The following is a 25,319-nucleotide window of genomic DNA, read 5'->3' on the forward strand; positions in this document are numbered from 1 at the left end:
TAGTAGTTTTTCCTCTCTCCTACAAGAATAAATGATATTTCAGTCTTGTCTGCTCTGCATCTAACTCATTCAGAAATCCATGGGTGGGTTTCGCTAAAATCACATGAATGCTTTTGCTCATTTAAAGAGGAGACTCATCCATTTGCAACTTGAAAGAGATAATAAGGTTGATTATTTCTTTAGGGCTACCAGGGATGGGGCCCACAGCAAGCACTCTGCCACTGAGCTACAGGGCAGCATTCTTTTTACTGGGTATGTTTGTGTGTGGAGGGGGGTGCCTGTGTGTGGGTGAGAATGTGGAAGACAGAGCTCAGTCTCGGGTGTTGTTCCTCAGGAGCTAGCCCCTCTGTTCTTTTGACGCAGGGTCTCTCACAAGGAAGGACCTGGGGCTTACAGATTAGACCCAACTTCAGGAATCCCCCTGCCTCAGCTTCCCAAGTAGAGGTAATTACAAACCTTTGTCACCAGATCTGCAGTAAGTTTTTTTATATTTAAGAAAACCCAATTGAGCCGTCACCAGGGGGTGAAGCATCCAGAACCTCGGTGGAGAAGGAGAGACTTACCAGGGGAAAGGCTATGGAACTTGAGAACATTCAAATAAAAAGCATGTGGGTAGTCACTTGTAGCCTTCCTTGTGGCCTGCCTCCTGAATGACTTGGTCCTGGGAACGTGCCTGACTTGATGCTGGAAGGAAGAACTGACAGACAAGACACACGTACTGAAAAGCTGGGCTCCCGTGGATTACGCTCACTCTGATGGAGGGCCTCTACCACACGGGAAGAAAGGGGGGGATGGTCTCAGTAGGAGGCCTCTATAGGGGAGCCTCCTCACTTTGCAGTCTTCCTGGAAGAGAAAGCTGGTGTCGCTGAGTTTTGCACACACTGTCAACATCTAGGCACAGACCAGGGGAAGGCTTTGTCATTTGTCATTTCCTTGAGCCCTGCCTGGGGAAGGCTTGCCACTCGGGTGGGTCCGAGGCATTGGCGGGGGAGGGTGTGTGTCTGTGGGTGTGGGGGGCTTTGACACAGCCTGGCTCATGTCAACAAGCCACATTCACTCAGGCCTCCAGCTGCCCCTCATGCCTCCTTCTGTTCTCATCTCATATTCCTCCTCATTTTCTTTGTCCACAGTGTTCTGACTTTAAAATCAACGTGCGTAGGGTAGAAAATGAGAGCATACCCACAGCTAAGGCGAAGAGAGCGGTTTCCTCAGCGGTGAGACTTCTGTGAGGTGTGGATGTGGATGCCTATCTTTCCAACGTCAGTCAGGTCCCAGCTCCCCGAGGGAACTTGTCTTGGCAGGACATTGTCCCTGGACCTGAAAGCCGACGGACTTCAGAGTAGGACAGTAACTGCTGTGTCCGAAACCTGGGGCCCCTGAAAATGACTTCCTTCAGGTAATCCCTCTAAATACTCCAACCCTAAGAGCTCAGGTAAACGGAAGTGTGTGGAGATTCCCAGTAGCTTCTGAGCCAGACCAAACCCAAGCAGAGGTGGTGGTTTTTTTTAATTAAGAAAAGCAATTGAATTTCAGCTAACCTGAATAATGGAGAGGTAACTGTGATTAATTTACCATAGTTGGACTCCTCAATTGATCTCTAAAAATCTCCACATTACACACATATACATGAAATAGTCGGGGCAACTATTATAGGAAAATAGGAGAAAAGTTATCAGGAAATCGAATTCAAGGGCTTGTTTGAAAAGTATGCAATGGGCGGAGAGCAATGAGACCGTTCAGGTGAAAGATTCTCTGGAGGCCCAACTCCCACAGCTGCTTAAGGAGGAGAGGCCGAAGATTGGGGGGTTGGGGAGGGAAGAAATGACGAGAAACAGAAAGAGAAGCACGTGGCTAAGATGGGCGGGAGTTACATCAAGAGAGAGGATGAATTTTTGTTATACTTCGGTGGAAACTTCGCATACACAATAGTCAGCTGTCTCTAGATGGAAGACACAGCTGAAAGGAAGCACGCTGTGCCTGAGCTCAGAAATACTCCAGTCACTGGGGAAGCCCCGGCCCCCATCGAAGGCCCAGGGCGCACAAGGCCTCAGGCCTCCCCCAACAAATGGTCTGCAGGTCCCACTAAGCAGTATTCACCCCTTCTACGAATCAACAGTTTCTAAGAAACAACTGGTTCTGTGGGGTTTCCTCCATTTCTTTCTTTTTTCTTTTGTTTTGTTTTGCTTTGTTTTGTATTTGTTTTTTGTTTTTGTTTTTGTTTTTTGATAAGGCAGAGTCTCACATAGCTCGGACTGCACTGGTTGTGTAGCTAACAATGCCCTTGCATCTGATTCTCCCTGCATCCATCCACACTCTTGAATTACAAGACTAATAATATGTGTGATGCTTGGGATCGAACCCAGGGATTTGTGCATGTTTGAAGTGTGGTGCTCTACCCATGGAGCCACACTCCCAGCTATTCTCCATTCGTCTTAAGACGCCCCCTGCCTATCTTGCGTTACACCCACCCACCTCCCACACTGAAGATGGCACGTAGAAACTATGTCCCGTGGAGTCTAAAGCCAAGGGCCCCCAGTTTGTTCTAAGAAGGGCCGGAAATTTCCCCTTCATCTTCTAATCTCTTAACAACTTTATGACATTCCGAAGGCCAGCTCTTCCTTCTTGGCTCTCCTTGGTGAGAAGGAAGATGAAGGAAGCCCAAAGGCAGTGCTCCCCAGCGAGCACATTTCCAAGGGCTGCACTGTCAAGCAGGAGCCTTCAAATTATTTCCAGCCTGCAGAGTCCACTACTCACACAGCGAATCGTCCTGAAGCCTTCTTTGCTCAAAGGGGCACCGAGAAAGCAGGATAAATGGAGTCAGTCCCCTTGTGAAACGTGTCATAGAGGGAAAGTGGTAGGAATTATTTTTGCAGAAGATGAGGTCTTGAATGACATTTGTCTCGAAGATTTGGAAGAAACATGATGAAGACACAGGGTTGGAAATGGTGCATGTTTTACAAGAGCACGCTTTGATCAGGGCCCGGGAGGAGAAAAGAGTGCTCAGGGCGACCCTTGTGACGGCAGAGCATTCGATCCGAACCTCGAGATATAGAGAAGCTTAGATATGCGGAGGTTGGAAGCATGGAGGAGGAGGTGTAGGGGCTTATTAACTCCTGCTACAGTATTCAACGTGGCACAGTGCTTTCTTCCCTGGAGAAGGGGCTGTGTGCATACACAGGTGGTGAAGGGGAGGGAGAGGAAGGGACTAAACCCCAGAACAAGGATACGTGCAAACAAATTGAATACGGAATCCTAGACAGGCTCCTGGAACAGAAAGAATAGAGTGGGTCCGAAGTAAGGAAGTGTGAATGAAGTCTGTAACATTCAGAGAGCAGCAAGCTGGTTCATCTGGCGAAGGTGCTTGCTTCTAAACTCAACAAATCGAGTTCAATCCCCAGATCCCACATAGTGAAAGCGATGAATCTATTCTTTCTAGTTGTTCTCTGTTACACACCCACACACCACTAAAGAAGTGCAATAAAATATTTTTAAGGCTGGGAGGCGGTGGCGCATGCCTTTAATCCCAGCACTCAGGAGGAAAAGCCGGGTGGATCTCTGTGAGTTTGAGGCCAGCCTGGGTCTAGAGAGTGAGTTCCAGGAAAGGCGCAGAGCTACACAGAGAAACCCTGTCTTGAGAAAAAATGTTTTTAAGATCTACTTTAATAGTAATCATTAAAAATATTAGTGCTGACCTATTAATAAAGACGGCTGTGACATATTAAATGGGAAACTGGACACAGGACAAGGAAGAGCTCTGTGTAATTCCCTTGCAATTCTATGAGTCTGAACTATTACAAAGGAAAAGTTTTATTATTATTTTTTAACATGGAAGGGCTCTGGTCTAAAACATTCTGCCAAGTCTCCTCCTATTGAGCTCAGGGAAGTCTCCCCTAAGTGTGTATAGTTTCATCAACTGACAAGAAAACAAACCAATCGGAAATGTGCTCTACTTACGCCCATTTGCCTGACTTCTTATGTGGCCCCTCGGGAGCCTCCCTGGTCTTCCTCAGTTGGCTGTTTTTAATGACAGAGGAGGCATGGAAGGGACACCTGTCTCCAAGATTGGTACCTTATTCCAGAGATTTCTCAAACTTACCCAGTCTGGATACCGATTCTTTGATAGTCAGCTCAGATGCCTCGAAGGAGTTTCCTTCAAACATCTATGAAGGCCAAGGTCGGGGGGGGGGGGGGGGGAGAAACACCTGTCTTCTCCAGTCTACTACTTGCCCATCACACTTGTCCAGTCAACAGTGACAAATGATGTGACGCTGTACCGTGCCTGACAGACCAGTGATGCCCCCCACGCAATGACCACTGAGCTACAATTTCACTGTAGAGGAAGAGGCAAGCGTCCCACACTGAGGTTGGAGCAGAGAATGGAAGATGCTGGCTTGAAGCACAGATATTTTTAAAGTTCAGAATAACTTCCCAAAGTGACATATTTTTCAGAGTCAGTCATACAGACATCTTTTGTTTCATTGCCATTTGCAGAGGAAACACAATGTTGATAGACTGATCCATGACAGATAGAGACAGGATAGATGACATAAGATAGATGATAGATAGATAAATAATAGATAGATAATAGATAGATAGAGATAATAGGTAGATAGATAGAGATAGAGAGATAGATGATAGATAGACAATAGGTAGATAGATAGATGATAGATAATAGATAGATAGATAGATGATAGGTAGGTAGATAGATAGATAATAGATAATAGATAGATAGAGATAATAGGTATATAGATAGATAGATATAGATAGACAATAGGTAGATAGATAGATGATAGATAATAGCTAGCTAGCTAGCTAGCTAGCTAGATGATAGGTAGGTAGATAGATAGATAGATAGGTAGATAGATAGATGACAGATAGATGATAGGTAGATAGATAGATAAATAGATAGATAGATAGATAGATGATAGGTAGGTAGATAAATAGAGGATAGGTAGGTAGGTAGATAGATAGATGATAGAGAGATAGATAGATAGATGATAGGTAGATAGATATAGATAGATAGATGACAGGTAGATAGATATAGATAGATAGACAGACAGATAGATATAGATAGATAGGTAGATAGATAGATAGATAGATAGATGACATAAGACAGATAGACAGACAGACAGAAAAGAAGGCAGGGTGAAATATGCAAAGGATGTTGAGGAAGGAAGAGAGAGGAGAAGGAAAGAAGGGAGAAAACAAAGGAAAAAGAAAAAAAGATTTTCTAAGGAAAAAAAATGAGGGGTTGGGGATTTAGCTCAGTGGTAGAGTGCTTGCCTAGCAAGTGCAAGGCCCTGGGTTTGATCCTCAGCTCCCCCCCCCCAACTCCCAACCCTCCACCCCCCCAACCCCCACCCCATCAAAAAAAGTTTTTTTTACTCTTGGAAACTTAAAAATGCAAGTAACATAAAAATACATTTCAGCAATTTTGCAATAAAGGTCTTGTTTACTTAGTTGCTAAGAATGTCTCTGAGTGCATATCCCCAGGCCCAGGACAGGCCCAGTGCAGGCAACCACAGCAGGTGAGCGTTCATGAGCATGGTAGCCATGTTATATGGTAAGTCGGCAGTCTATAACTATCTTCCTCCTCCTTCTGCTCTTCTGTTTTTTTTTTCTGCCCTCTCTTCTCCAATGTTCTCTAAGCCTTAGAGGGAGTGATAGAGATGTCTCATCAAGGGCCGAGTCACAAAACTAAATGAAAGCAAAACAGTGTGAAAGTGAGAGATCCAGGGAGAAGGGGAGGTTGGCAAGGGTGTGGGGAGGATGGGTGTGTGATCAGAATGCATTATATACATGTATGACATTGCCCAAGAGTAAGTTTAATGAAAATAGGTTTAAAGGAATACATTTGAGCTACTGCAATTTCCCATCGGTAATCCACCCACATACCTGTCTATACATACCTGCACATTGACAGTTATTTATCTGACCCCAAGTGAATGTAGATGAATGAGCCCCATAGAAGAGCTGGCAGTCAAAAAGCTCCCAACACAAAGGTGAGCAGAAATAAGATGATGGAATACACTGGTCTGTGGACTTGGGGCTAAGGCAATATGAATAGGAATTATAAAATATAACTAATCCATTGTGGTTATGAATAATTGAAGCCAGGATAAAATTAACACTTAAAAAAGTTATTTTTCTTTTAAAAAACATTTTGGGGAGCTGAAGAGAGTGTTTCCTGCTCTTCTAGGAGACCTGAGTTTAGTTCCCATCACCCGTGTAAGGCAGCTAAGAATCACCTACAACTGCAGGACCGGGGATGCTGATGTCTTTTTCTAGATATCACAGGTGCATGCACACACACAGACACAGGTACGTACACACACACACACACACACACACACACATACAAATAAATCTTGAAAAACAGTCCTAAGGTTTTTTTTGTGTATTTGAATGTTCATGTGTATGCATGTGGGATCAGAGGGCCATTTGCAGAAGTCCATTCTCGCCTACGGTGGGTCTCAGGGACCAAACTCAGGTCAGTAGGTTCAGTGGCAAAGGCCATAACCCGCTGAGCCATCTCTAGGCCCACGATCAAACTTTAATAGCATGACAATAATCACAAAACTGTCTTTAGGCAGTATAATAAAGTAAAAGAAACCCAAGGTGGTAGAAAATGATGTGTGGAATTTTGCAATAAAGAGAAACAAGGAAAACCTGAAGGGTTGTGACCAAAAAGTCTGATGGTGCCTTGAGGCTAAAGAACCCACCTACATCCTCAATCCTTTTATTAAGCTGAGACTGACCTCAGATACAGATTGTTCACCCACTTTGGGGGCAGTAGATCCAGCTCCAGACTCCTAGACATGATCAATAAGGAAACAACATATTCATTTTGCCCCTTGGATCCAATCTAACTTTGTCTTGTTTTGTTTTTTTTTTTTTTTTTAACCTATCAGATTGCAGTTCACTTTCACACCTCACAGGACACACCCAGTGATCCTTTCAAGATGCATCAAAACCGCCATCATGCCTTTCCTGAGTGCATGCGGATGCCTTGATTTTTCTTACTATTACTGCTTGGGGCCGTGTGCATATATATATATATTCACCACACACTGTCCCACAGGTTGCAAGATGAGCTATTTGTTTGACAGGAAAGGTCTGGAGCCCAAAAATGGGATTATCAGTAAATCCAAGTATTCCCAGAGTAGGAATAAGATTTTACAGTTAAATAAGTTATGAAAGTCAGGTGACTAACTCCTTTTTATTATTCAGTTTCTCAATTTCATAGCGGCAAACGGAGTAGGAGGCAATTATATCCCACTTGGATTTTCTTTATGGAGGGGGCGGGGATCTCCCCCACTCTAAAACACGTAAAAACAAGTTAAAACTATACCATTTCCTTTGGAAAGAAAAGACTTTTATGAACTGTGAGCATTCTCTCAAAGGAGCAAGAAACATGCTTTCAACCTTCTTACGAGGTTCCCAGACTTCCTCCGTGCATCCAGTTCACTGGGTCCTGCTGAAATACACACACGGTGCCCTCTCCTTGACCACAGCAGCTGGCAATTCTAAAGCACAGGGAACAATGTGTTGGCTCATCCCTATCTCACGCCTAAAGGCGGGAGTGTCTCTATTGTGGCAGTTTATGTCAAACAAACATGCTCAATAAAATGACTTGTCCTCCAAGGTCATCACCTTGGGCTCTTCAAATTAATGCAAAAGACAAGATTGTTGTTCAAGACATTTTTGGAAGTCTGGGTTAGGTTTTTGCCTTTACAAGAAAATTGGTCTCAATTGTAGGGGGTCTAGTGTTTGGCGGTCACAGGCTGTTTTTTAGCTTGATCATTAGACAGAGTATCATTTTTAGTTTGAGAAGATGGACTTCATTCTCCAGGGGCCTGTCACCAAGGAGCCGACTCAAAGGAATGTAAAGGCATCCTTTCCAGCCCCAGGGAATTGGCTCCAGGACCCTACACAGGTACTCAAATCCTCAACTGTAACAGAAAATGTTTCAGTGTTTGTGTATAACCTATGTGCATCTAAAGATGATGCACATTAAACAATATCTAGATTATATACAATACCTACTGCAACATAAATTCTGTGAACATAGTTATGGTTTATTGTTAATGGGAACTGACAAGGAAGAAGTCTATGCATGTTTAACATAGACACAATCCTATTTGTGATGTATGCATGTGTGTTCATGTGTGTGCAGATATGCTTGTATATGGAGACCTGAAGTTGGCATGAAGTGTCTTTCTCAGTTCCACTTTGCCATATTTTTCAAGACCGTCTCTCACTTAACCTAGAGTTCAACAATCTGGCAAGACTGTTTGCCAGTAAACTCCAAGGATTCTGCCTCTGATGCTCCAGTATAGAGAAGCATTGTCTATGCACCCAGCGTTTATGTGGGTACTGGAGATCTAAACTCAGGTCTTCATGCTTATACAATAAGTACCCTATTGTGTCATCTCCTCAACCCTAGACACAAATTTAAAAGAAACAACTCTTTCAACACATGGTTGTTTGAATGCTGTTAGGATTGGAAACCCATGGCTAGATTTTGAAGACCACTGAACACGTGGGCATCCCTAACTTCTAACCATGTAGGCAAACCTCTCAGTATTTACCTGTGAGACATTTAATTTGTGTTACAAGTTGGAAATGAGTGGTTTAAAAAGAGAAAGCCCCCAAATAACCATGTTACTTTATAACTTCGTAGAAAATGAAACCACACACAGCTCTAGCCATTGCTCTCTGTTAAACCCACCCCAAAATGTGATCTTCTCAAAATCCACAGGAAAAGAATTTCGATACAGGAACTCCATTTTTGGTTTTCAATTTAAAAACTGTAATAAAGAATGTGCAACAGAACTCTGTTACAAAAATCACATTCATCAAAGAGAAAAACTGACCTCGTCTAAAGGATTTTTCTCTCAAGTACCAAAAAAAAAAAAAAATCCACTTACACATATAACCAAATGTTATTTAATATCTTAAAAAGTAACACAATCCAAAATGGATATTTCACACAACACTACATAAACAACATGAACACAATATTACCATATGGAGGGACTTTCAAATATAGACTTACAAAAATCCCTGTCCTTTTTTTCCTTTTAAGTTATTATACTAAGCATGACAAGGAATCATCATTTACAATATGGTACACGGACACGTTAAAAACCATGTTACAAATGTGCTGTTAGAAATCAGTAACATTAGGGAAGACGTTTCATGAACTGCAGTTATTTCATATGAAATACTATACAATATAAACAGAACATCCATCTTGGATGACCTTTACAGCAACCAGAGACCAAGTCATTTAAAGGTTTTTTGTTTTTTGTTTTTTTTTCAGTGCAAAAACATTTTATTCAAGGCAGTCTTGGCTGCAAAACTCCTTCCTAACATACAGTAATTCCCACTTGCACTTCTTAGTTCGTTGACCCCTAATGTAATAGTCACATTGAGTCACTCAGAGAATAGTGATCCCTCGAAACTTGGATGCCCAAATTGAATTCTTTTGCAGATAGTGGTACTGATGTCCCTGCTCTAAGCACTTTGAATCTGTAGCTGTTGATGCTTTCATGAAGGTGACCCTAGGGCAGTTTTACTCCTAACTGGCACACGTGCACAATACTGCACAGTATTCTGTCCTTCCAATGTGGAAACGGTTGTGGTGTAGGTATTTAGGGGGGGGGGGCAAGGAGGCAGAGAGGGTGACCCTCAGAGGAGAGGAAGAGTGAGGGCTGCCAAGATGCATGATGCATGTCCTGGAGCTGTAGAGGACTGGGATTGGAGGAGAGCTCGGGTCTCAGGTTTGATACCTCTTTTAGGCGAGAGCAAGGGAGTGGAGGTACCAAGATCAGCCTTTGGACAGGGAGGTAGGCGGCTGTACAGGGTCCAGCCAAGCTCTAACCTGCCATTTTGGGCCTTTCTAGAGCCATTGATGCCTCACTTGGAAACACCCTTTTCCTCATTCACAGGAGGGTGTGTTCACATGCAAAGCTAACAAGGGGCAAAGGCCTCTTACTGCCCGAATACAATCACAAGAAGGCTTCGTTCCCCTCGAGCTTTATCAAAGTTTAAATTCTGCAAGTCATCAACTGTGTTAAGTCAATGAACAGCAGTAAAGACACAGGAGTGTGTGTCAGAGAAGCCATCACGGGGGAGCCCTTCTGCGTCGTCGCTGATGCAAGGCAAGGGAAGGGGACGGATGCCAATCAGAGAGAAGCCAGTGCCTTTAACAAACACATGAGATTTAGTAACGAAATGTCTCATAAGTATAATTTATGAAATGCATCCTAGAGAAAACTCCATGGGAAAATACCAGTTGTGTCATTAATACTATAACACCTTCTTAGAGAGATGCGGTGACAGCTGGTTTGTTTATATTTCTTGGCAAAGCTCAGATAAGAGCAACCCCTTCCCTGCTATATTTAACTAACCCGAAGAAAAACAATGCCTCCCATGGCTTTTGCATTCATTTTTCTTGTTTCTAGCTTCTCCAAGCCTTAAACACGGACCTAGGAGTCCCTCGCTCACAGGACATTGTTGGATGGCTTTGACAATGGGTGGGATGTTACTGGGTGGGTAAGGAAGATTCAGTCACTTCTGCTTGGGTCCACGGTGGTCTGACAGTGCTAGTTGGATCTGGGACTGGCCTGTGGGAATGGAGAAAGCAGGTATCAAAGACCTTCTGTCTCTTAATTTGAGAAACACTTGGAACTGGACCAGCTTCCCAGATCTTAGGAAGCAGGGCTTGATATACTGTAGCAAATGTTACTCAGTTGAGCACTGTGAAGAGAGCTTAGAAAGATTTTAAAGTAAAACAAAACAAAACAAAAAAACTGTTTCAGCACCTTCCACTGCCTGGAGCAGCCAATGTTCCTGATGATGGGGTTTACAAGAATTACAGAAACCCAATAAGAAACTGTAAACAGGGGTGGATGTCTGGATTGGCCTTGAACAGCAATGGCCTTGGTGTGGATATGCTCATCTCCCACTTTATAACCAATACCAGCAATGTGTGCTGAGGTGTGGAGATTCCAAACAGCCATAACTCTCTGAATGAAATGGACAAGGTGTCAAGCTGAATTTGTTGTCTTTATTAGCACACATCAGAAAAATAGCATTGTAGTGATTTCTCATGATGGCCTATCAAACAGATAGAAAATAGGTCATTGATAGCTGCCACTGTGTTTCTGGGTGATCTTGAATCACTCCGTTTGTTTGCCCCTGTCAAGCATGGGTATTACACACAGGACCTGCCCTGGAATTGTACAATCTAATGCTTCAGAAGCACTTTGAGATCCCCGGATGAGCCGCATAACATTACCAGTTGTTGGATGTTAGCATCCAACAGAATGCTACCCCTTCCAAATGGTAAGACATTTCTCAAAAGTGATCACTACGGTTCTGTGAGAATTATGCCTTTCGTTCAAGTTACAAACTTGATCTTCAAGTACACTTTGTGGTGACCAGTGGTAAATTACAAAGCTGTGTCAACCTAAAGAAGAAATTCCTCTTTCCTATGGACCACCAGTCTTGTTTTGTGGTGGCCACAATAGAATTTAAATGTGCATCTTAACAATATTGATTGAGTTTTGAAAAGGAGACATGTAGGAACAGCTGGTGCTCAAATCACTGCTCCTTCAGGTTCCCCTTTGCTTTATATTTCCTGAACTGGATTCTTCAACACCAAAGACACAGGCATTTATTATCTCTACCCAGCTTGTCTCCTTCCAGCTCTTCTATGTGTCTTCTCTATTGAGTGCACATACAGCTCCTTTCAAGTACTCATTAAGGTCTCCTGAGATGTGCACAATGTATCAAATGGTATACAAATTATTTAACAGACATCTCAGAAGGCATGGCACAGCTAGCTCTTTTAATAAAAAGGAAGTTTGGGCTCCATAGGGTAGCATATAATAAAGGCAGGGAGGCCCACAGTGCTTCCAGTTGGCAGTCCAAATTTCTCACATGTATTTTGTTACTGAAAAAAAAAAAAAGCCTAGCAACCCAATCCAATTCTTTTAGTAATTAATAATACCCCAAATGTTTACCAAGTGGCTCTTTGCCAAAGAGGGCCTTTCTTTCTTTTCTTTCTTTCTTTTTTTTCTTGTAGCAGGAATGGAAGAGTGGGGAAGACAATAATTTTAAAGCATTCATTCACTTGTAACAAATCAAATGAGCTTTCATGGGGGAGAAAGGAGAGAGGAAGAAGACAACAGGTTTATCATGGGAAGCCAAAGAATGTCTTGAATGAAAACCCAGGGAAGGGAGAAAGTCATGAGTCCAATGGACAAGTCACTAACACACACAGAATGCCATGGCCTACTGCTGAAGCATGTTTTCAACACTGCTTTTCTGAAGAACACACTTGAACACACTGCTGCCATTTCATCAAATTCATGGAGGTAGTTGTATGTAAAAATAAAAATTACCATAAAATAATATGCTGTATCATAATAATACATATAGGTGTGCAAAATGCCGACAGATGTGTTGACCCTTTAGAGTTGAATGCCTCTCGGAGATTCAACCAGATTCAGTTTTGTAAACCTTTCCATTGAGAAACACTAAGACTAGACATGCAGTCATGTAACACAAAGCTGTGGTTCCAGTGGAGAAGAGTATTGGCAAAGTCTGGGTAGGGCCTCAAGGCTGTGGGCATCAAGAGTCTCACCATCTTGATGAGACCATCTTAGACACATTGGACTTGTCATACCTGTCATGTGCTTCCCACCACCAATGTTCCTCCGTTCAAGAAGCCACATTAGATTCAGATCAGAGTGTATCTCCACAGCCTATCTGTTTTCGTGGTATATTATCCTTGAAGTCCATCATTCTGTGCTAATGGCTGCTGGTCTAAGGGAGATTCTTCTGTTTGGTTCTTTCTTAATCATGTACCCCATAGTGATTAGGCAAATAGCGTACACATTTTATTTGAATAATGTCTTCTGTAAACCTATTTCTTGTGAACTATCAAAAATGTATGTTTCAAAACTTCTCTTAAACATAATTATGTCCTTTCCTGCTCACACAGCACTAGGTTCCTTCAACGGCTATATTCAGAGGGTCTATCAGAGACTAATGTATTGTTTTAATGGTCCTATTATTAATGATCTGAGTATGCCAAAAATTTGAGAGCAGGTTTTTAGAAAAAAATTAGACAGACCAGATCCAGGAATTGTATGGTATACAGCTGCTTGAGCAAACAGACTATGTAGAATACCAGATACACGGCTGCTCTTTCTGGATGTAGTTAAGTAATGAGATAATATGTTTTTTAGTAACTGAGGCATGCCTGGGAGGAAATAATGTATAAGATTCAAACCCATTTGGCTTAAGTATTTCAATGATGTAGCAACGTACTGAGAACTATGCTTATGTTTCACTACAATAAGCACACAAAAGTAATTTACTATACTAAAGTTGAGGAGCCCAGTTTGACCCAATGCATCTTCCAAAGAGCAGGCAAAATGTGAGAGCATACACATTTCCAGCCACATCATATGACTGTGTTTCCTGAAATGCACTGCTAGTGATTAACCCTAACACAGAAAAAGAAATCTCTCACAAATTTAGGCTCATCACTGAAATCTTGGGTGAAAATATTTTATATTGATTTTAAGTGATTTATGAATTCACTTATGATCTATGACTCTGAAAAGCATCTGACACTAACCTGAATATAACTTCATGTCAGACGGTCTACTGGGATCAGAGGTAACCCTTGTGCAGACAGTTTTCCAGGACCTACAGATATAGGAATCCTAGGGTATACAGCTTCATCTGTATATTCTTCCTTTGAAATGTGTCTTTCCTGTATGACTGAAGTGTGTTGGCTAGTGGTCCCCCTGCTGTGGAGCCTTTTGATACTGAGCGTGACATTGTAAACCAAAGTAGAGTGTGAAGAAATCATTTTAAAAGATGCTGAGTGAGTGACCACACAATCCACCTAAAACACGCCTCGTGAAATTGTTACAAAGTATCTGTAAACATTACTCTGGCATAGTTCATGTATGCATAATTGTCATTCTGATAAATTTTAGGGGAGTACAAATTAAGGATATACCATACCAGCAGAATGAGGACACTCTGCTGTTTATTATGTGGGCCCATGTACATTTCTAATCAAAAATTACTTTAAAGGTTTTTCTCTATAGATATCTTCCCAGGAATAAAAGGCTTGACGTTCAACTCTCCCTAAATTTGCTCTTTCCTACAACCACTAAAAATTATCTCCCACAGCCTAATTTAGGCATTCTATTTAAAACTACATAAAATAGATTTATGCCCCTCTTCCATTAGAAAGAATAACACCCTCAGGCCACATTCTTCATTTGTATCATAAAGAACATTTTGTTCCCAAACAAACTAATCACTGCATCTACTATAGTAAGATAGCTCAACCTAAGTGTCACAAGGAGGAGTATCTCTCTTCAATATCCGATTCATCCCTCCCCAAAGTCCACACAGCCTTCTCCATCACTCAGTGCTGTGCCTCAGCGAGACCTGATTTCCCTTCCTTTGTCCACTTCAAAGGCCAATATTCCTATTTGTGATTATGGAAGGCTAAGCAACTCAAGACAAGCATGGAGCGCATCAGAAAACAGAATCCTGAAACCAAACACTCTAAGGACTTGCGTTGGAACCCTCTGACACTCTTCCATAGGCTCCTGTAAGAACGTCATTAAGACTCACAGTGAAAAGTGACTGCTTTTGAAAGGACTCACACACAAAGGGCTGGGGTCCCTTCTGCTCAGTTTGGCATTGATTGCTCTCATGATGGACACCCTTACATTTACATTTTGTTGTGACTTGGCTTTTTGCGGGGGTGGGTGGGGGGAATTGTCAAGGATTCGTTCCCTGGCCCCATACCCCAATAGGCTGGGAGCAACACACATCTGTGGCATTTCAAAATGGAATTGGCAACTGCATGACATTGAAAAATGCATGTTCCACTTACAGTGTTTAGACTTGCCTATGTGTGCTCAGATATAGTTAGTGAAGCAGAAGTATACATCTCTCCCCTACTGCTATTCGGTTGCTACAGAGCCATAAATGTGAAAAGCAATACTCTGAAATAACAATTTTTTGTGGGTTTTTTTTTTTTTTTTTTTGCCCTAGCCTACTTAGCGGCACAGCTCAAGTGACCCTCAAGCTGTGCTTGAGATGTTTGTCTTTGCAGAGATGTAAACATCAGTCCCAATTGCCGTAAATGTTGCTGTATCAAACGAGACAGAAGGTCTGAGGCAGGAGGACAATCATACACTAGTAACAGAAGCTTGCAAGCAGTTGGAAGGTTTCTGTAATTTCTCAGCTTCGTTGGTCGGGGGATCCGTACTTGCACGGAAGTTGAAGGTTGCACCAGCTCCGCCATGGGCTGGACTCAAAGCAGGATTCGGACGACGGTTGCTTTCCACAATGCTTGACGTGTTGGAAGCCAGGCTCTCCCGAGTGCTAAAAGAATAAAAGGTTGGCTTTGGTTTTGCTTTGAACATAAACAATTCTATATTGAGCCCAGAAGGGAGAGCAAATGATGGAGCTAATAGATTTCCTCTGTTGGCTCACGATGTCCTATCAGTAGGCATCTCCACTGATAATCTGCATGTGCTCTTCCAGCTCGGGCTCTGGGAATCACATGAGACATGAACTGCAGCAGGCCCAGTCAAGGGCTTCTGACTACCAAATATATGGCTTCCCCTACTCTTTCCTTTCAAGAAAGTGACTTCAAAATATGTGACAAATGACCATCACTCTGGCTTAAACAGTGAGTACTCATACCTGTGTGATGGTTTCTCCAAAGGTCGAGAATTCACAGACATCATGGTTCTCGAATAAACTCCATAATTGTACCGAAAGATTCCATTCTTTTTTGTTGCTTTTGATTAGATGCTAATGGGGTGGTGGATGGACGTCAAGCATGCCACTAGCTGACTTCGCCACACGAATAGGAATGAAATTATTTATAAATACTTTATACCTCTGTCTCTATTTTAACACCAGTTAAAACACAATATATGGTCAGATAAAGAATATCACCCCTCCCTCATTTATCTGTGAAGCTGCAATTCACTCCTGTCTCCCCTTGGTAGAAATATTTTCATTTCTTAAGGATGAGGTGACATTAAAACTTCATTACTTCTGCTTAAGTTTTCCAAGTCGGAAAGACTTGAATCTATGTCACCACTACAGGAGATTTAAAACATTCATCAGACTGAGAGGGAGGGAAAAGCCTCCACATTCAAAGTCCCCAAAGTGACTCTAAGAAATTTACCCACTTACACAGAGCCCAGAAACCAGAATCATTCTCAGAACACCTACCCCACTGGCTAGATTCCAAGTTCAGTTGGTCTCTATACCGAGTCTAAGCCAAACCTAGCTACCATGTCAACAACCACAGCCAAGATGCCATCTCCTCCCTTTGCAGCCAATTCCAACAGGGTATTTAACTCTGACCCCTTAGCGACTTGAGTCTTCATCATCAGGAAGCCAAGAATTAAAGGTTTAAAAGACAGTGTGTTTACTGACTATCAAACAAACAAACAACAATAGCAAAAAAAAACCCCAAAAAGCAAACAAACAAACAAAAAAACCAACCAGCACTCTTTCGATTATAGAGGATTAATGCACTTAAAAGGGTAAGCCAAGTTTTTCCACCAAGCTTCTGGTTAGATGGGCACATCTAAAGAATACTCCAAAATGCCACTAAGGACATAAAAAAACCCGACTTTCCTACTTACCTGCCTGACCTCTTTCCCCAGAAAGCCCATCAGTTTTCCAGAGCCATCATTGAGGTATAGGGTCAGAGGAGGATGAAGGGCAAAGACCATGATGAATCTCAAAGGTTTTATGGCACATTCCATTCACTGCACTTCCAATTATGGCAAAACTTTTAAAAAACGATGTGGGGGGGGGCACAGGGGGGAGATGCTATGTGTGCAAAAGTCAGAGGACAATTTGTGGGAGTCATTTCTGGTCTTCCCTAGTACGATGTAGATGTCAGGCTTGGTGGTAAGTGTCTTTTACACACTGAGCTATCTGGTACATGATAAAAACTTTTAACAGCATCTAATTTCCTCATGAATATGGTGGAGAGAATTGTGTTTTGATTTACCTACTTACAGAGGGACTGTGAAAAAGAAATAAACACTGATGTATTGGCACATTAAAAAGTTAGGACAGCGTTATTTCTGTTACACACCTATCATAGACTCCGTCAAATAACTACTGTAGATCAGCTTGGGAATCTAACTATCGCCAATGATATTTTTCTGCGGGAAAATGAATTGTAAGGCCCAAAGTACCTATTTTTAAAAATAGCTGTTGAGGAATCAGCTGAACATTTATTGAGTACCTGCCGTATTGCAGATAGTGTGCTTGGAACTAGAAACAAAAAACACTCTCACATGACCCATTAGTTAAGAGATGTCTTTGGAATACACCTTTGGCCTCCTTTGAGCTAGGTCTAATATATTCATAGGGATAAATATGCACTGTATTCCAGTTTCTGCAAAGAATATATTTCATCCTGGTTGTAATCATGAGCAGAGTTTATGACAGTCATAAGGAGGGATCAGGATATACTAATAACAGAGTTGACTTTTTAGTAGTAAAATACTTCTCATATTTAATTTTAAAAAGAAAGCAAATGGAACACAACCTTTGAAATGAGCTACTTAGGCAGGGCGGTGGTAGGGTACGCCTTTAATCCCAGCACTCGGGAGGCAGAGGCAGGCGGATCTCTGTGAGTTCGAGGCCAGCCTGGGCTACAGAGTGAGTTCCAGGACAGTCAGAACTATGCAGAGAGACCATTTCTCAAAAAAAAAAAAAAAAAAAGAAAGAAAGAAAGAAAAAAAGAAAAAAGAAAGGAGAGAGAGCGAACTATTTGGGACTTTCTAGGTGGAGAGATTCTGCTCCCCATCCTCTTTCCAGTACGTAGCTTTCCAGAGGAGCACAGGCCCAGGGTAGCACACAGTCTCTCTCAAAGTTGTGTAGATGTTTGCTCAACCAGTTTGGGGTCTCATATTTAAAACAGTGACCTCTTCACTTCAACACTTCTCAGTTTCAATATGACTTCCCATAGCACAGTTCAAGTTTCTATCCTTTGTGGACTTTTTTTTTCCCCAATATTCTTTAGTTCCACCAAATGGGACTGAAATCATGGCTAACCATGATGTCCAGGTAAGCACCAAAACCTTCAAATGTAGAGAAAAATCATTTGTCTTGGCAGAATCATAATTGCTTAATGAACTGTTTTAAGGGAAGGTTCCCATAAATAGCCTACTTAAAATCCACACTCCTCATATCCTCATAGTAATGGAACAACATCTGCATGATAGTGTTATTTCACTAGAATACCACTCAAGTTGAAAACGCTGGAAGTCAGATATTCTCTTTTGTTCTCTCCCAGACATAGAAAGGCAGCTTGGTGAACCTACTAAAGTATGTAGAAAGTAAGTTTGTCACCATGCTTCCAACCAAAGGATCTTCATAAAACAGTAAAATTGGGGATTCTCGAATGGGTTTCCTGCATAAAAATTCTGGGAGAGCTACATGTTTCTGAAAAGAAGATCCAATCAGGTATTAATAGACAGACCTATGGCCGGTGGGAAAAGGCTCTCTCTTTTTAGAATGGGCATTTGCTGCTGTGATGACAAGGCATTTAACTTTTAAGTACCTTATTTCAAAATGAAAATAAGCTTCTAGAAGTAACTCTACTTATAAATTCTATGTTCCACAGCCCAAGTTTCAAGATAAGATATTCTTTGGAGATAGTGGTTCGGCTATCTCATGGATACTTCTTTTTACCCCTACACAAACAAAAGTTTTCAATATTACGCAGGGCTTTGGGTTAGAAGCTGCTCACTCCCAACATCTCCTTGACAACAGTCTTGGGAACTTCACCATTTACTGCTGAAGTCCAGGTGCTGAGGGGGCAATGGGAAGGGCTTGGAAGTATAATAAGAAAAGAATTAGGCAGAGGAGTCTACGTGATAAGAAATAATGTGCATAAAATACAAGCAAGGAAAGCATCTTTTCTATAAGCAATGTCTTTGAACTTTTACCACAGACCTCCAAGTATCTGGTTGTTAGTGCTAGGATTTCCACTAGAAATCGGAAAAAGTATAGAACAGGAAAATAAATAGATAAGGACAGAGAAAACTAATTGGAAAATGAAATCTGATTTGGGAGGGAAAAAAATTAGCAAAACAGTTTCTTTAAAAAGACCAAGGCCACTGCTCTCTGGGGTTTCTTGAACATCCTTAATGCCCACAGAGAGACCCAGGCTCCAAGATTCCCATGCACTTTGCCAGAGTGTCAACTCTGATAGATGTCTATTAGACATTAGAACTTCCATTTATGTGTTAACTTGGGGAAAAGGGGTTACATGATCAAAATAGCTACAATAATAAGTCAAGATCTGGTCCTTTAAAAAATAGTAAATGCCTAACTATGGAACAAAAATTGTTATAATCCCCAAGTCTGACTTTGGAATGATGCATCCCCAAGTTACCCAGAAATAGGGTGAAATGATTGCAATGGAATTAACTATAACTCTTAATACATAAATGAAGATCTGAAGTCCCTATGTGGGTACTTATTGTGATTGTAAACACTATGAGATCTTGGGAATCGAAGACAATGAGGAATGTACATCTCAGGATCATTTCTGCATCTTAGAATCACCAATCTGGAGTAGAATTTAGAAGCAAGATTTAGGTTCCAAGTTGCTGTTTAAGGAGAAGAAAGAGTTATGGAGAAAAACAGGATGTGTGGCGTCCCTGGGTTTGTGACTGTCAACCCTAAACAACCTCGGTGCGTTGGAGAGGACCATCAGGGTTTATACACTCTGAACTGTCAACACTGCTGAACTATCAAGGCTACAAAAAATGACAATGTCCAAACAGACACTGTCAGTCAACAGCTGGGCAGAGGAAAATGTGGGCTATGGTTTTGCTCTCATAGAGTACAGGCACCCCTAACTTTTGTGAAGGGAGCAAGCCTCCATGTCTCCATCCACACACAGGTGGAAGAGGAAGACCTCTGAGCCACACAGCCTAGGAGTCAGAATGGTAACGAGCTTTTAGATCCTCTGGAAAGACTGTAAAGCCCACTACTATATTCTCACTAGAGGGGCCATTATCCTGGTACCAATGTACTGCCCACCCCTTTCTTCCCACTGACTGTATTCATTGTTCTCAGAAAGTTACTTTTTTTTTGAAGGACTTAAAAAAAAAATTCCTTCCTCCTGGTTGGCAATACAAATGAGAAGAAAACACTAGGAGTTAATCAGGCTAGTCTGAGGCAAGGCTTAGGGAAGGAACCAACCCACCAGTCCAGATTGGTGATCTCTACAGCTGCAGAAACATTTTTTTTTTTTCAATTCCTGAAAGAGAAGTTAGAAACAGGCTGTTAACAACACAAGTCACACAACTCACAGCCCGCATTCACAATCTGAGACTGGTCGGTTATCTGCATAAAGCCCCGGGCCCTGGCAGGTGTATGCATATACTGAGGGACATCTCTCCCTACCGTGGGGAGTTGAATCCACTGTCCACTGTGATGCTGCTGCTGTCCATACTGTCCAGGCGGGCTGAATGGGTGGCTCTCTGGTTGCTGCTGCTATCAGTTTCTTTTGGGGTGAGGAGGGTGAGGTTCTTCTCAAACTTCCTCTGCAAGTCTCTCTCCTTCTCTCTCTCAAGAAGCCACTGCATGGTGCCCACATCATCTCTGTTTTTCTCCTCCTCTGTGTTTTTGTTGGCCCCTTCTTCAGAGTCATCATCATCAGAGACATTGTAATAGTCAAAAGAGGCCTCCTGGTTCCCTCCAGTCTCCTGTTGGCGCTGGGACGTAGGCATGGCTTGGGCCACGGACGTCCCAAGGGAAGAAGGTTCCAGTGTGTCGCATCGGCCTGGCAGTGTGTCGACAGGTGACTTCGGGTGAGACTTGAGGAGGGAGAAGCTAGATTTGTGGTAGCTGTTTACAGACAAGGTGCTGTGCAGAGGTTTGAACAGTGTGTCCTTGCTGAATAGTTCTTTCCTTTTGTCCAGGCTGCTGGGTTCTGCGCTATGATGTTGGACCAGGCGGCCATTGGCCATCCCCTCTACCACAGCACCAGAGGTAGCAGGGCCCCCACCTGGCCCTTTTGGTGACTCTTCCTTGTGCCCAACAGGTTCCCTGGAAGAATGAGGGGTTTGCCTCTCAGATGGAGACAGCTTTTTTACCCCCTCCACCAGGGTCAAAGTGTCATGGTCCTCTTTATTCTTCCCCAAAGGAGACGGGGCTGTGAGCACAGTCTCACTAGAGGTGTTGCATTGAAAATAGTCATCCACAGCTGTTTTTGCCGCTGGGCAGGGGTTGAGTTCCCCATAGGATGGCATACTCTCAGGGGGTTTGCCTGGCTCCAAAAGGCTACATGTACTGGAAGGCTCCTTGCTGCCACCAACTATTTCTGGAATGCACACCTCTTTATAGCTGGCAGGGGAAATGTGAGCCCTTTGATGACCAAGAGTCTGTGCAGGCCTTAGAGTACTGTCGTCAATGTAGGATTGGCTGGGGGTCTGGTCATCTTGGCTGCAGCCTTCGGCCAGGTCTTCCGGAGTCCCGAGAGAAGACGCGCCCAGAGGGCCTTTGGAGTTATCCATCGACCTGGATCTCTCCTTGGCCTTGTTGGATCTCTCGTTCCTGGACCTCCGGTCCTGGGTATGGCTGTGGCTTCGGTGCACTTTGGAGTGGGAGCTTCCCCTGGAAGGTTCGGGAAAGGGCATCTCCGTTCTCCTTTTGGCCAGTTCGCCAGACACATCCCACTCTGGCGTCATGGGGAAATGGGACTCGATCACATTTGTGTTGCTGTGCATGATGAAGTTGTCTCCTTTGTGTCCGATGATGAAGCAGCCCTCCCTGGGGGCCCTGGTTAGAGGGTCGCAGAATTCATACTCCCTCTCCCCTGGGATATCCAGATGTGAGCCATCCGAAGGATCGCCTTTCGACACTCGAGTCTTGCTGTGGGACCGAGACTTCCCGTGGGACTTGCGGTGAGTCCGGCTCTTTTTACTCCTTCCGCTGTGGTGGGCGGAGGACCCGGCTTTGCTCCGGTGAGCCTTCTCTTCTTCAAGTTTCTTCATCAGTGCCGTGTGCCTCATGACGTTTTCCACCGTCAAGTCCGGGTTGATCCGCCGTATGATCTCCATCTCCACCTCCCGGGGGATGGTGGTCGGCGTGTCCTCGTCTCGGAGGGGCCACTCCTCGGGAGGAAACTGGGCCGAGAAATTGGCCAGCTGTTTGGTCTTGTCTTTCTTAAAACTCAGCCGGAATAACTTGAGGCCGAATTTCTTGGACTGCTTTTCACCGTCTTTCGGTTTTGAGAGAGTTTCCGTCTTGTAGGAGAAATTTATAGTGCTTTTGCTTTTTTCAGTGGGCGGCACCTGGCAGAGCGGGGGAGGGGGGCAGTAGGGGTCTTTGCAGTCCTTGGCGGGTTTCCTCTGCAGAGTGGAGGCATGCATGCTGTGCATGTCTTCTCGGCAGCAATGGCAAGAGTCGCAGTGCTTTCTGGGTAATGTCCTTTCCCTGACACAGCCTGAGGCAGAGGGCGTTATGGTTCCGGGTTGTGGAGAGGTACACTGAGACCTGTCAGGTACCCTCTCATCCAAGTGGTACCACTTACTGTTAGTTCTTATGAGGGAAGGCGTGATGAAGTAAGTCTGTGGGGTCACAATGAAATAGCCATCTGGAGTCGGGTAGATTTTCCTCTCCCGGACCAGTGTGTTTAGGGTATGCCTCAGAATTTCTTGGCTTGGGGTTGGAACACCTAAGAGAGAAACAGAGACGTTTATGAGAGAAGAAAGGGCAGGCTGTGCATCCCTGATTTTCAGAGTCCTATTAACATTGCCAAATTTGAAGTGTCACCCCATGGCATGAAAGGCCGCTTCAGAGGTGTTTATTATGCTTCGTGTGAATCCCAGTTTTCTCTGATGACTCCTATGCAGGTTTACCACCTAGAGAGAGAAAAGGTGTTAAAACAGGGGGAGGACTGGGCATGGAGAAGGGCGTCGGGACTCTTGGCCCAGCATGTGTGAGACCTTGTTTGGGTTCCATGCCTTACACCACATCAGAAAAGTTGCTGCAAGAGAGAGGCGCAAGTCACGCAGAGTTAGATGGTTACTGCTCCAAGGCCTTTCTTGAACACCGGGAAAGAGAGGCTATTTTGTAAAGGGCAGGAAGATGAAAAGTTTCCTATGAAACTTAAATGTATATGACGCAAATTCATGGAAAATAAGTTTTTCAATAAGATCACCAGAGAAGTGAGGTTAAAATAGCTATCTCAATATCAGAGAATACTACACACACACACACACACACACACACACACACACACACACACTCATTTTTTAAAGACTTTATTTAAAGTTAATGTTTATACATTTTATAAAAGGGTAACTAGATTTGACTAGTCCTTTTTTAAACTTCTTTTAACGTTGAGGTTATAGGATAACTACATCATTCTCCCTGTCCTTTCTGTCCCCAAGCCCTTCTGTATACCACGCTTTGCTCTTTTCCAAGTTCATGGCTTCTGTTTTCAGTAATAGTTGTTATATGCATGTGTACAGATGCACCTGCCTACCCTTCATATAAGCCACTCGGTCTGTACAATGTTACTCACATGTATGTTCTCAGGGTGGACATTTGGTATTGGGTAAACAAGCGGGTGCTCTTCCCTGGAAGACACACTTTCTCCCATTCTCAGCATTCTTTAGTTACCTGTAGCTACACCCCAAAAGTCTCACCACTATGACTGCCTGGACATGAGTTGAACAAGGACAACAAGGACAGACATTTCATGTCTTGGGGAGCCCCCATTTGTTAGTGTCAGGCATATCAAGGGTAGTGATATTTACAGAATTGATCTGAATGGTATAATTCAGAATCAGGCCAGATCAAATCATATAAATACTGCCAGTATTTGACCCACAAAAATGGCAGTTCCATGTGTCACAGTCAAAGCAGTACAATATGGAGAGTGAAAGCTTGGATTCCAAGGCCAGACTGTTAGATTGGAAGCCCCACTCTATCTTTGACAATGGAGTTATTGGTTGAATTGTTCATTCTTTGCTCACCCCATTCCCTACTACAGCTGAGATCTAGAATGTTCTCTAAAACTCATGTGTTAAAAGCTTGGCCCTTGGCTTGTTGCTATTGGGAGTTGGTGGTACTTTTAGGAGGTGAAATTTAATGGGGAGGTGTCTTTAGGTCAATGGAGCCCTTGAAGGGGCTTCCTCTCTCTTTTGCTCCTGGGCTGTGATCTTACCACAGAAAGTAGACTCACCATAGATAGACCTAAAAGTCATGGACCCATCTAACTACAGACTGAAACCTTTACAACTATGAACCTAAATAAATCTTTTCTTTTTACAAGTTTTAATTATAATAAGAAGTTAATGCCTCCTCACCAAATTCACACCTTAAAATGCTCACTTCCCCATTAGTCCCCTCCACTCCAACTGACCTTTGTTTGGAGCTAGGGTCTTTGCAGGAATAGCCAAGTTAAAATGGGGTCATTAGAGTGGGTCATAATCCATTAGGAGTAATGTCCTTCTGAAAAGAGGAAAATGACACAGAGAGAGGCATAGACAGAAGATAATGTGAAAAGACACAGGTCAAAGATGGCCATCCACAAGTCAAGGAGAGATGCTTGGGACAGAGTCTTCCCTCACAGCCTTCAGAAGGGAACAGATAGCCCTGCCGGCATACTGACTTAGGATTTCTGGTTTCCAGAGCTGTACACTACTACACGTTTGCTGATCTCCCTGGACTGTTGCAGCAGTCCCAGGCAGTGGTGTGTCATTACAGCATCTGGCGACCTAACCTCTGAGGCATCTAGCCTCATCGAGATGATGGGAGTGTACATGAGTTTGGTGCATGCACAAGAGTGTGTGCCAGAGAGCAAGCACTCAACGAATACTAGCCATTGGCAGTCTCAACCTTGGATTGGGAGCTATGGAAGCCTAGACTACCTTCAAATGAACTACAGTAGCTGGGTGAGCCCATAAGTCTGTGTGCCCTCGATCCTGCCAAGTAATGAAAGTGGGGTCTAACACATTAGAACTAGTCTGGTATTCTGGGGGTGGGGGAGGAAGCCTGTGAGTAGCATACAGCATCCACATCTTTGGAGGACATGCTTAGCAAAGTGCTGAGGCTCACACACACAGCATATGACTAAATGCAGTTAATTTTTAGTTGCACACTTAGATTTAATGCTCCACTTTTGATGAATTTACCCTGATTTATTTTTTAACAAATGATTTGAAGACTGGTATGATAAAGTTTGTTTTTAAATTCTGTGA

The 25,319-nt window shown here is 43.1% G+C and overlaps 1 protein-coding gene across 3 annotated transcripts in view; it reads right to left on the minus strand.

Annotated features, from left to right (window-relative positions):
- Positions 1-8,931: 8,931 nt before the first annotated feature.
- LOC118597631 (storkhead-box protein 2) overlaps positions 8,932-25,319 on the minus strand; it is a 108,681-nt gene continuing 92,293 nt past the window's right edge. For 2 of the 3 annotated variants that reach the window (XM_036209233.1, XM_036209234.1), the window contains 2 exons: positions 20,512-22,786; positions 8,932-15,435 (listed from right to left, as the gene is read on the minus strand). In XM_036209233.1, the coding sequence (XP_036065126.1) occupies positions 15,240-15,435; positions 20,512-22,786 (2,471 nt within the window). In that variant the 3' untranslated portion in view covers positions 8,932-15,239. Of the gene's footprint in view, positions 15,436-20,311; positions 20,366-20,511; positions 22,787-25,319 lie in introns of all 3 variants that reach the window. The other variant, XM_036209235.1, reaches the window with a different exon arrangement.

Source organism: Onychomys torridus, chromosome 17, assembly GCF_903995425.1.
Source record: "Onychomys torridus chromosome 17, mOncTor1.1, whole genome shotgun sequence".
In the NCBI taxonomy this organism is placed as follows: domain Eukaryota; kingdom Metazoa; phylum Chordata; class Mammalia; order Rodentia; family Cricetidae; genus Onychomys; species Onychomys torridus.